The sequence below is a fragment of the Macrotis lagotis genome, chromosome 8 (genome assembly GCF_037893015.1).
Source record: "Macrotis lagotis isolate mMagLag1 chromosome 8, bilby.v1.9.chrom.fasta, whole genome shotgun sequence".
NCBI classification, from domain to species: domain Eukaryota; kingdom Metazoa; phylum Chordata; class Mammalia; order Peramelemorphia; family Peramelidae; genus Macrotis; species Macrotis lagotis.
This window is the reverse complement of record NC_133665.1, coordinates 97,663,676-97,676,998: the sequence shown is the minus strand read 5'-3', so window position 1 is coordinate 97,676,998 and position 13,323 is coordinate 97,663,676. Positions and strand designations below refer to the sequence as shown.

General features: G+C 39.0%; 1 protein-coding gene across 1 annotated transcript in view; it reads left to right on the top strand.

Annotated features, from left to right (window-relative positions):
• FGD3 (FYVE, RhoGEF and PH domain containing 3) overlaps nt 1-13,323 on the top strand; it is a 212,711-nt gene that overhangs the window by 195,659 nt on the left and 3,729 nt on the right. Inside the window, exons 17-18 of the mRNA XM_074197689.1 lie at nt 455-595; nt 12,471-12,608. Coding sequence (XP_074053790.1) covers nt 455-595; nt 12,471-12,608 — 279 coding nt within the window. The remainder of the gene's footprint in view (nt 1-454; nt 596-12,470; nt 12,609-13,323) is intronic.

Genomic DNA, 13,323 nt, shown 5'->3' with positions numbered 1-13,323 from the left:
ATGAATGCAGACTACCAAACATTATGCTAAGAAGGGGTCCAAAGATGTCTCCATATGGCCAAGGAATTCATGACACAAAAAAAGTTTAAGAATCCCCATTCTGAAGACATGCCTAAAGCATTGATACAGTCACTCTGTTTCAGGAGTAGAATCAGGTCTTCCTGATTCTGAGGACAGATATTTATCCTCTATACTTCTAGAGAAAACTGAAAACAATTTACTTCTTCAGGATTGGCTACAAGTGAAACAAGTTGTGATGTATCCTGGTAATGGAATATTATTAACACAGGTTTTTTAAAAGGACAAATATAAAGAATCCAAGGAGAGCAATATATATTCTTTCCATGGTTTTTCAAATTTCCTGCCTTCTCCTCTCTGTGTATTTAGTATTTCTAATGAAACGATTTCCCTTCCAATGATGGGTAAAGAATAATATGTCTTCCCTTTGGTGCAGGTGATTTGTGGGAAGTGCTCAGAATTTAAGGCAGACAATAGTCGTCAGAGTCGTGTTTGCAAAGAGTGTTTCCTTATGCAGACTACAGTCCCAAGTAGTCCTGTCTCTGAGGCTGGTAGTGATCAAAGGAAAAAGCTGGAGGTGAGTATCACAAATTCAGAATAGTTTCTGTCATAGTTGGGAACATCTACTCAGTAATACTTCAACTTTAGGAGTATTGGATGCATTTCACTGTCGTGGGTTCTTTTCCTTTCTCTCTCAATAGACTTTCCTCTGGTGGTCTCATCAGCTAGTTCTATGAGTTCTATTAACATCTCTATTCAGATTGTTGCCAGATCCATACATCTAGACCTAATTTGTCTCCTGAATTTCATAGAGTATTATCAACTGCCTGCTGTGCATCTCCAAATGGATATCCTCCAAATAGAGCTCATTATATTTCTTCCCAAACCCTATCCTTTCTCTTTCTATTGAGGACATTGTCACCTTTCTATTCATTCCAGTTCACAATCATAAAGTCATTCTTGACTTTTTCCTCTCTTTCAGTTCCCTTAGGCCAATCAGCTACTAAGTCTTTTTTTTTTAGTTTTTAAGGGTTTTGTTTTTTTTTTGCAGGGCAATGGGATTAAGTGGCTTGCCTAAGGTCACACAGTTAGGTAATTATTAAGTGTCTGAGGTCAGATTTGAACTCAGGTCCTCCTGACTCCAGGGCTGGTGCTCTATCCACTGCGCCACCTAGCCGCCCCTTGCTACTGTCTTAACTATGCTTCCTCCACATCCCTCACATCCATCCCTTTATCTCAACTCATACAGCCTCGAATTGAGTTCATGCCCTTATCACTTCTAACCTAAATTTGTTGTTATAATTTTCAAATTGGTTTCCCTGCTTCCATTCTCTCCCTTCTTCAATCTGCCCTCCACACAGCTGACCAAAATGCTTAGTCCTAAAGCACAGATCTAACCACATTGCTCACTTATTGAAAAATCTTCAGTGTCTGCCTCTGGTTTCTATAGTAAAACCCCTCAAGCCTGGCATTTAAAGCCTTCCACTATGTGGCTCCTCACCTATCTTTACAGACTTATTTTATATTACTCTCCTTCACATACTCTCTCTTTCCAGTCAAAGTGGCCTATTAAGTAATGCCTGGACATAACTGTCCATCTCCACCTCCATGCCTTGATACAAATAGTCCATCTATAATGTACTTACTCCTCACTTTCATCTCATAGACTTCTAGGCTTCCATCTACCTATTATGCAATGCCTTCTTCAGTTGTTAGTGCTTGCTTCCTCTTGAAATGATTTTTATTACTTGGTGTTTGCTTTTCTGAATCTACCTATATTTCTCCAGTAGTTTAAGCTCCTTGAGAACTGGGACTATTCTTTTTTTTTTTTTTTAATATCCTTGTCCCTACCATGCTTTCTTTAAATATAGTAAGCAAATAATAGATATTTATTGAATTAAGGAAACTTTGTCCTGTAACTTCAGCTGTTAACTCTTCTTGGAATTCAGTGCTGGTTCTATTATGGTAGCAATGTTCTAGTCACGAGACTCTAGGAGTTATTGTTTCATTTTCCTTCTTTCTGGATTCAGAACCATAAAGCCTGAGTTTGAATCTTGATTCTGCTTCTTATTGCCTTTGTGAGACTGACTTAACCTCTTTGAGCTTCAGTTTCTTCCTATCTACAATGAGGAGACTAGATAAGATGACCCCTTCCACACCTATGATTTAAATCCATTTAGAAAAATGAATGCAGTATCAGCTGCTATTGGACATGTTGTTTTGATTCTGCAATGTTTTTCATTTGTCACTTGAATTCTAGCTACTTTCTGAGTGAACCTTTTAGTATTTCCTGTGCTGGCCAGACAGAGCCTAACTGATGCTGTCAGCTCTAGCTAAAAGATAGATGACCAGAAGCTAAAGATATACCTCATGGACTGCAAAGAAGAAAAGTAATTATTCAAGATTATTAAACATTTGAATTTTTAAGGTGATATTCCAAAAATATGAAAAAAAAACACACTTTAAAATGTGTTTCACAAACCTTTAAAAGTTTTTATAAATGAGTTATTTCAAGGAATTGGGAGAGTATGGTGGAAAATCCTGGATTTTGGTTAGAAAACATGGTTTTCTAACCTTTCACTTGTAACTTCCTCTGTGACCTTGAGCATGTTGTATAACCTTTCTTAGCCTCAGTCTCCTTGTAATTAAGATAGGGACAATAATATTTGTGCTATTTCAACTCTCAAGGTTTTTGTCAGGTAAGAGTTTTTAAATAGATCCTTAATAGTAGAGAAATGTAATGTTGTTGATATTGCTCTGAAACTTCAGATCAATGGGCTTAATGTAACATTTAGAAACTGAGTTAGAGAAGAGATTTCTTATTGAAGTTTTCCTGTCATTTACTTTATTTGAAAACATAATATCACACCAAAAAAATTTTTGATTTTGATGAGACCTTGTTTCTTGGTTAATATAAACATTTTTCCTTAGCGATTTGTCATTATTTCTCTTAAATTATTTTCACTTTCTACCTTATTTCATTGGGTTATTGTGAAGAGAGTAAAGCACTATAGAATAGTGTAAGGCAGCTTCAATATCATCCTCGGATGAAACTGAATCTAGAGAAGTTTTCCTAAAAGATTAATGTGCTTCTAGTAAAGTCCTCAGATTATCTTTGATAGGAAAGCCTACATAAATTTTGTTAGCCTAGCCACAAGTTATTTCTTTGAAATTACCTCATTGTAATTCAAAAAACTTAATTTCTTAAATCTCTTTTCATACATCTCTACTTTGAAAATTGTTTCCTGGTATATCAATTACTTTCCCTTGGAGCTGCCCTTTAGCTAGTCATTCCATTCAATTAAATCAGCTATGGGTAAGGTAACATGCTTGATGCTAAGGATACAAAGATGAGAAATGATAGTTTGATAGAGGGTGTGAATACATTTTAGAAAAGCAGGGAGAGGGAGGGCCTCTAAAGTTGTTACAAGGCCTTAAATAATTCAATATGTAGGTCAGTTGGAGGACATAGGATGCTTCCCTTGAATAAAAAGAATTGGGGAGAACATGATAGCTGTTTTCAAGTGCCTGAAGGGTCATTCTATGAGAGATTTGACCCAAGAGGACAAGAGCCTCATATAGAAGTTAAAGATGAGCAAATTTTGGTCCAATAACTGAAAAAGCTTATTAACATTTAGAAAGAGGAATTAACATTTCCAAATTAACATTTCCAAAGAGGAATAGGCTGGCTTGGGAGGGAGGTAGTCCCCTTCAGTGGAGCCAAGGAAGGCTGGCCAACTATTTACCAAAAATATTCTAGCAAGGTTTCCTCTATACTTAAAAGTAGACTCTTCGAACTCTTACCTCTACTCTGAGGGCTATACTAAGATCTGGATAAACCACATAAACCTGGTCCCCTTACTTAACTGCATTTCCATAATGGGTCAGACAAGGGTGGCACTTGGGGAGTGGTTTAGTACCTGGCTCCAGGTATTCTCCAATAAGCATGATCTAGTGGTGGTCCTCCGAGGAGTGGCCAAGACATTGACAGTCTATGCACTAGTATTTCCTGTCTCAAAGGACGTGGCCTTTAAGTCCAACATGTTATTTCCTGTGGCTTGAGATCATTGTATAGCCTGCATCATCTAGCTTGGCCCACTGGTGTGAGCATGACCAAGGTCAGAATGAAAGTCAAGAAGAAGTATTTTAACAGTTCAGAAGTTAGGGGTGGCTAGGTGGTACAATGGATAGAGCACCAGCCCTGGAGTTAGGAGTACCTGAGTTCAAATCCGCCCTCCAGACACTTAATAATTACCTAGCTGTGTGGCCTTGGGCAAGCCATTTAACCCCCATTGCCTTGTAAAAACCTAAAAACAAAAGAAAAAAATTTGTTTCCATTTGCAATATTTCCTGTGCTCATTATTCCCTGCATCAGTGTTACCTCTCTGAACTCTAGGAATAAGTGAATGTTTAGGTTGATATATCAGGTACAGTCTTGGAACCAAATCTCAAATCACTGGGGGTTGAGTGAATTTTTCTTAGAAGTAGAGTTTCAGTTAATTGAATTTTTGCATTTTTGTTTTGAAAGGAGGAAAAAGAAATGAATGAAGTGAATCCAGGATCTACTATAAATTAGCACATTTTCTCATTAATTTTCCTTTTTTAACCTGACCTAATTTCTGCCAAGTGAGAAACTTACTATATCATCTTGTTGTAGCAAAAAGTGGTCAGCTACAGGTTTTTTTTAAGAATTCTCTTAAAAGAACCACTCTGCCCCAGGAAAGTTTAGAGACCAAAAAATCTTTATTTACATATTGCTGGGTTAGCAGAAACTTAAGAGAAAGAGAAAATAGAGGATTAGCAGCTGTACCACCAGCAGAAGCAGCAGCAGCAGCAGCAGCCATGAAGCAGGGAATAAGGGGTAAAATTTTTTTTTAGGTTTTTTTTTTTTTTGCAAGGTTAAGTAGCTTTCCCAAAGGCTGCACAGCTAGGTAATTATTAAGTGTCTGAGACCACATTTGAACCCAGGTACTCCTGACTCCAGGGCCGGTGCTTTATCTACTGTGCCACCTAGCCGCCCCAGGGGTGAACTTTTAAAGAGGCTAGGAGAGTGAGAGAGGAGGAAATTAGGGATAAGTAGATAGGAGGGTGGTAGCTCAGAGAGCTGAGGTGAGGTAATGAGGGATGTATGGATGAGGAGTATATCTAAAAGAGCAAAGAAGAGGTATACTTAGGGTGTCTGCAGCTAAAGGTCAGTTGCTCAAAGACTTAATCCTTTCAGGATAGGGCAGAGTTCATTGTTTTTTTATTGATAGGGATTTGTCTTGTGCCTGCTGGCTAGGATTTACCAAATTCTTGCCTGAGAAGGTTCCACTGTTGCCAACTGTGTGTTGACTCAGTTTTCCCTCTAAGTTAGCAGCAAACTGTTTAATCTCTTGACATTAATTCTTCTAGTATTCATTTTCCCTTGGAGCCACTGCTTTGGTTGAACATGAATATTTAGCTTAGAAAGGATATCTGTGATCAGTTCATTACTCTGTACCACACATTGCCTTTGTTACTCTCACATCCTTTCTGTCTCTTCTTACAATCACACAGTCTAATAGATGACAGTATTTGCTATGAGAGTGTATCCAGGAAGGTAAATGGAAGTCAGTGTTTGTGATGAGGATTGAGCAGTTCTTCATTGCTGTTGCTGCTTCCAACTCCATTCCTCCCAAGGACTCCCTGCCATGTCTGGTAATATGAGCCTACTCTACATTAAATTCACCCTGAAATATAAGCTTGTCCTCTTTTTGCTGCAGAATGGTTATAAGGGATGTCTTTTGTTGCTTGAGTAAACTGGATTTAAGTGAGGCAGAGCTGCATGAAGTCATTCACCTCACTCTCCAAAAATTATCATGATCCAGCATAGCAAGACAGATTCAAGACAACTGGTGATGACTCTGGATGCAGTGGATGACCTAGGTGTCTTCAGTGTTTAACCGAGGTCTAAGAGCTTCACAGCACCTGCTTCAGCTGGCTTTATGGCCCTTGGAAGGAACTGTTCTCCTCCCCATTCCACCAGTGTAGACTTCATATCTTGGGGATAGTCATCACCCACTACTCACTGACTCCCTAGGTTACCCTCAACCTAGCTTAATGGTTTACCAGGGTATGGCCACTGTGCATGCTACAGTTTCTTGGAGCCACAGTTGAGAAATAGGTGGCTCAGGCAAGACATCAAAGGTGGAAAGCAGAAAAGGAGTGGGCAGCTTTCAGAGATCTGGTGTACAGCAGTATATTTGCTCATCTGGGCTAGAACACTCACAAACACCAAGATTTGATAAAAATGATGGGGAAATACAGAAGCTGCTAAATGGAAAAGGAGAACTCCATAGGGTTTACCACAGGATAGTTCATCCATTTCTTTTATTTTTTATTTTTAGTTAGTTCATCCATTTCTAAGAAGGCAGCATTTAATTCCATCAAAAGTAAAGTCCAAGTGAAGTTTAGAGAGATGCAGGATTCTTGGCTCAATAAGAAGGCAGATGAAATCCAATTTTTTTTTTTGCAGATATTAACAAATCAAAATTCTTTTTTTGATGCCCTGAAGGCTACTTATGGACCAAAGACATATGGTGCATCTCAGCTATTCAATGTTGATGGATCCACATTGATTAACAAAAGGGACATGAGTCCAGAGAGATGGGCTGAACACTTCCATAGTTTTCTTAACAGATCATCATCAATCAATGCAGAAGCCATTGACCATTTACCTCAAGTTAAAGTCAATCAGTCCCTAGCTGAAGTTCCAACTGAAGAAGAGGTTTTGAATGCCATTAAGCTCCTTTCAAGTGGCAAAGCACCTTGTGCTGAGATCCAGCTAAGATCTGCAGGGGGGGGTCCATTGCTCATCCAAAAACTGCCTGAAATTTTCCAGATTATATGGCATGAGAGATTATGCCCCAAGAATTCAAGGATGCCTCCATTGTCCATCTCTATAAAGGTAAAGGGAATAGATTGCCCTGTAACAATCACAGGAGTATTTCTCTTTTAGTCATTGCTGGTAAGATTCTTGCCAGAGTCCTTTTCAAAAGGCTGAACCTTCACCTGGAAGATGGTCGGTCACCTCCCTGAGAACCAGTGTGGCTTCAGATAGGGTCGAGGAACAGTTGATTTGATGTTTGCTGCCTGACAACTCCAGGAAAAATGACCAGAACAGAACAGAGGTCAGTATACAACATTTATAGATATGATCAAAGCCTTTGATACTATCAGTCATGAGGGTTTATGGAAAATTATACCAAAATTTGGTTGCTTGGAGAAGTTCATCAGTATTGTAAATCAGTTCCATGATGGCAAGCATGCCCGGGTTCTAGATAGTTAGTGCACAATGCTCTCAAGATTTCCCAGTCACCAATGGAGTAAAAACAAGCATGTGTCATTGCTCTCATAATTTTTGGCATGAAATACCTTCACTGAGGATGAACATGGCCTCAAGGTCAGCTACCACATTGATGGCAAATGCTTCAACTTAAAAAGGCTACAAGCCAAGACCAAAGTGGAGGGAGTGTTGATGTATGATCTTCTGTTTGCAGATGATTGTGCACTCAATGCAACCTCTGAAGCTGAGATGCAACAAAGTGTGGACCTATTCTCTGCTGCTTGTGATAATTTTAGTCTAACAATTAACACCAAGGAAACACAGGTACTCCATCAACCAGCACCACACCATCTATATGTGGAACCATTGATTACAGTAAATGGAGAAGTTTTGAGTACTGTGGATAAGTTCTTACCTTGGCAGTGTCCTTTCCAAGGAGGTACACATTGACAGTGAGTTTGACATAGGTATTGCCAGAGCTAGTTCAGTATTTGGGAGGCTTCGGAAGAAAGTATGGGAAAGAAGAGGAATTAGACTAACTACCAAACTGAAGGTCTAGTTGACCTAATTGCTATATGCCTGTGAAACCTGGACAGTCTACCAGTACCATGTCAGGAAACTGAATCACTTCCTTTTAAATTGTCTTAGGAAGATTCTGAAGATCATCTGGCAGGAGAAGATACCAGACACTGAGGTCCTTTCTCAAACCAAACTACTTAGCATTCCAACATTACTACAGAGAGTGCAACTATGATGGGCTGGACACATTGTTAGAATGCTAGACATATGCTTGCCAAAAAAAATTATTTTATGGAAAACTCACACAGGGCAAGTGCTCACAAGGGGGTCAGCAGAAGCGATACCAAGACACTCTGATTTTACAGTATGGGAGACATTGGCACAGGATTGTCCAGGATGGCATGCCTTTATCAGTGAGGGTACTACATTCTGTAAGGGAGGCAGAATTAGCTCGAAGGAAATGTGATATCCATGAAGTTTAGAGTACCCACCCAAGTTGTTCACATGGACTTTTTGTGCCCAACTTGTGATAGAACATTCAGAGCTCCTATTGGTCTGATCAGTAGGACATGCTGTAATTTTTCTCAAACATAGTGATGTTATTTTGGTCTTTTTTAATAAAGAAGGACAAGAATCAATCAGACAAGGAAGGGCAAGGTACTTTACCAAAAAGTTCATTGACTTTTTCTTAATAGCATTGACAGTGGGATGGGATCAGTGTTAATGTAAGGCCAGTTTGGAAATTAACTATTTGACACTGTCAGTTCAGAGGGAACAAATTAATTATGAAAGATATTTCTCTGTCCAATATTTTCTCTGTACTATCCCAGTTACCTGGAAATTATTAACTCCCTATCTGCTGGGAACAGTAGTGAGAAAACTATTTTTTGGTACCTGTAAACACACTTCCTTAGCACTTAATAATAAAAGATCTCTTGAATAAGTACCAATTGCTTCAATTTTCAAGCCTCAGTAACACCCCTCCTCTTAACCTCCCAGCCTTACCTCCATAATTCATTTTGGGAACATATTTAAGTTAAATGTTTAATGGCATTTCAATCATCTGAATAAAAAATAATTCTCAGAGGGAATATTATTATATTATTATATTCTGTGATCTTCCAGAGATCAAAGGTAGACTGAATGCTTGACTTTTTTTAAAGAGTCTTTTAAAAGAGATTTCAAATGAAGGCTGCCTCACTGAAAGGCCTAGACTTAGAACATCATCAGAAACCTCAACAAACATCCTTAACCCTAAAAAAGCTCCTCTTAGACCCAGGTGGGATGACTCATTTGCCAAGAGCAATTGGACGATAAAAGAAGTGATAATCTCTCATTTTAAATTCTCAGCACAAACACATTGTGAGTGTGTGTGTGTGTGTGTGTGTGTGTGTGTGTGTGTGTGTATGAAGAGTTTCCAATTAGCACTGTTTTCTAGCAATTCAGAAACATAGGAACAATGGATGTATTTATTATGAATCATTCTTGTCGACTTATTTGTCTCAGAATAGATTCCCCCAAAAGACTGTTACCTGCCTTTAAAGTTGTTAAAGGGTGGGACTGATGAGGCTCCTCATCTGGATCTAGGAGTTTATTTTCTGTTTATCTATACCATCAAGAACTTTCTCTACTATAACTTAGCAACTTCTATAATTACTGGAAGTAATGAAAGCTCTGGTGACCAGTCTGTGGTCATATAAACTTCCCCAACATCAAGACCAGCTCTTGGTTCACCAGACCAGACTATCTCTGAATTTCATGTAGGGAATGAAGTTGTAATTTCAGTTGAAGATGCTCCTCAGTTCTTCTCCTACAGCTTAGAACTCCACTTGTCCAGGGTCACATGGTCAGTAGACATCAGACTTGAATCCAAGTGTCAAGGCCAGCTCACTAACTACAGTGCCACATTGCTTCTTATTATCTTTGGAAATTTCTCTTTTAAAAGATTCAGACTGTGGAACTGTGCCCAAAGGGCAACAAAAATGTGCATACCCTTTCATCCAGCAATACCACTACTAGGTCTATACCCCGAAGAGATGATGAAAAAGGGCAAAAACATCACTTGTACAAAAATATTCATAGTAGCCCTGTTTGTGGTGGCAAAGAATTGGAAATCAAATAAATGTTGGGAAATGGCTTAGCAAACTGCGGTATATGTATGTCATGGAACACTATTGTTCTATTAGAAACCAGGAAGGATGGGAATTCAGGGAAGCCTGGAGGGATTTGCATGAACTGATGCTGAGTGAGATGAGCAGAACCAGAAGAATATTGTACACTAACAGCAACATGGGGGTGATGATCAACCTTGATGGACTTGCTCATATTTCATCAGTGCAACAATCAGGGACAATTTTGGGCTGTCTGCAACGGAGAATACCATCTGTATCCAGAGAAAATGGAGTTTGAACAAAGACCAAGGACTATTACCTTTATTTTAGAAAAATAAACCTGATATCTTATTGTCTGTTATTGCTATCTCTTTTACTTTGTTTCTTCCTTAAGTATACAATTTCTCTCTCATCACATTTAATTTGGATCAATGTATACCATGGAAACAATGTAAAGACTGGCAAATTGCCTTCCATTGGAGGTGGGGGGAGGGAAGTAAGATTAGGGGAAAAATTGTAAAACTCAAAATAAATAAAATCTTTTAAAAATACATTCAGACTTTTTTGGAAATCCAAGGAAAATTATTGGTATTTTTACTAACTTAGTGAAGTTTACATATATTGTCATCCTTATGTTGAAAAACTCTTGAAGGTAGGAAAAGAATTCCAAGTTTGAAGATATAGAAGAGGTCAAGTCTGATTCTTATATCATATAGGAATCTCCTGAAGAGATATTGTGCAAAGAAATATGTTCTGTAATTAATCTGTTCTGGGCTGGCCTTCCCTTAACACTGACTTCCATCCCATTGCTCAAGGCCATTAACCCTCCTATAAGCCTTTACATCCATCCCATTGTCTAAGTTTTGGAAACCACTTAAAAAACACTGATACTTACATCCCTTAGTCTACCTAACCCCTACCACCATCCCTCCTTGCATCAAATAATGGGCTACTATCCTAGCCTGAAAGGACCAGGTGCTTTGGGCTACCTTCCCACCCTCATCCCTATAAGCTCCTATCAACAAAATAATGAATCCTTGCCCTAACTAAAAAGCCTGTCTTTGCTCTTTGACCTACACCCTTCATTTACATATCCCTAATTACCTCCGCTCAGCTCTCTGGGCTACTACCATCTTCTTCCTACCCCTTTAAAAGCTCTCCTCAATTGAGTGCAGTCTACCTTTGGGAAACCAACCAATTATTTGACAGTGTGATCCCCAAATAAATTCTCATGTCCCTATACTCCTCCTCATACTACTTAACTCCTGATGGCTGAAGCAGCAGTAGTAGCTGCTGCTGATTCCCTCAGGGTATCAGTCACTTCCAACTGACATTATTGCCTTTATTTTTTTTCTCTCTTAGCTTCTGCTAACCACAGTAAAATGTAATAAACCTTTTTGTCCCTAAATACTCTGAATCAGAGTTGGTCCTTGTGTAAATTTGTTCACACATTCTCAAACCCCAAACTAGATTACATCCCAACCTTTTTACCCATCCTCATTCAGGGTCTTCCCACTTGGCCTACATTTGGGTGGAGCAAATTCCATTTGCAAAGTTGGTTGGTCGGATCACTGTCAGGTTCTTCCTTAAATAGGTATTTATCTGCCTCTACTAGTCAAACTTCTAAACTAATCCTACCCAGAACAAGTCTTTATTTCTTTTCCACTTGACAAGTCTCCAATCTGTCTTTCCTTCTGGTTTCTATTCTCTGAGACCACAGGTCCATAGATCTAGAGCTGAAGGGAACTTGCTTGGCCTCCTGAGCCGACCTTCTCATGTACACCTGAGGGAAGAGAGGCCAAAGGGAGGATAAGTCTGAATGCAGAGGGAAGCACCCTTTTTTCTTTTTTCATTTTATAAAAAATCTGTATGTGACCAAAATGGAAATATTTTTTTCCAAAACTGCAAAGGGGGGGAGGAGGGGAAAGGGGTCAAGGAGGGAAGGAAAGAATCTTAAACTCCAAAATTTAAAAACTAATGTTAAAAAATTATTTTTACATGTAATTAGAGGAAAATATTAAATTTTTTAAAAAGAATGAAACATGAGAACTTCCTTACCTGTGACAGACACTGACTTAGAATGCTTGTGGTTCAACCTCATGGGAATATTCTGAGTTGTTTCCCTCCAAAGTTTATAGTCACAAGCTATCTCATTATCAGTTGGTACCCATAGGACTTAACACATACCCTAGTGAATTTTAATTGCCCTAATTTGAAAGTATACCAGTTCATAATACTGTTTGGCCTAACAGATTCTCTGGACTCTCAATATTTCCAGAATATAAATAAACTTGGAATGTCTCTTTTCTGCTTAGTTCCAATGCTCCTGTCCCTTGACTCTCTCCCAGCCTCATGGAGTTTGCCCAGCAGGGTGACTACATTTCTGCAGTCAGTCCTGTGATATATTTGGGCAGTGTCATCGCCTGCAGAACTGACCTTAGAGACACCCCTGAGAAACAGGGATCCATCTGGAAATGAGAGCACTTAATAAGTCTATATTTGCTTTTTTCTCCCAGAAGCAAAATATTACTGCACCTGAAAACAGCCTGTTCTGTAGCCACCTCCAGCTAATGGACAAAGGGAAGATTTGCTGCAAGCTGTGGGCGACCATTCCAAAAGCAGAACCTCTGGTGCTGTACCTACAAGGGGGCCAGGTAAGGATGGACAGGGTTGCTTAGAGAAATAGGTCCAAGCTTTTGGCTTCCTTTTGCACTACAGAGACATGAGTGGGCCATGCTGAATTCAGCTTAAAACTTCTGAGATTTCACATTTTTTCCCCAAATGCCTTGGTTTTGGGAGATTGCCAGTTGAATGTAAACTCACCATCTATCCACACAGCAATGTTTGAAGAAAAAGAAATGGGAAAAATGACTGAATTCAGAATAACTAAGTTCAAATTGTGTTCAAATTATAATTCTCCTCTATATAGGCCATGGTGTGGTAGGAGTTGCCGCAGGCTTAGTGTTAGAAGATTTGGGTTCAAATGTAACTTACTGGCCATATCTCACAGGTCACCTCCCCCCTCTAAAGCAGTTTTCTCACCTATAAAATGGGGGATGCCTCCTCATGAGCCTGCTATCAAGCTCAAGTGAAATAATGTTTGCAATAAAAATGCAATATGAATGTAAACTATCATCATGATGATTTCAGCCTACATTTTATCACATTTAATACTTATTAAACACCTACAATATAAAGTTTAGATAAGATACCAATCTGTCCTCAAAGGTAGATTGTAACCAAGAAGCATGTGAGAGAATGGAAAGGGGGAAAAAAAGCCATTGAGGTTGGGTTAGGCCTGGAAGGTTTCGCGGAGGAGGTGAATATTTACCTGGGTCTCAAGGGAAATTTATCATTGGATTAAAGGGA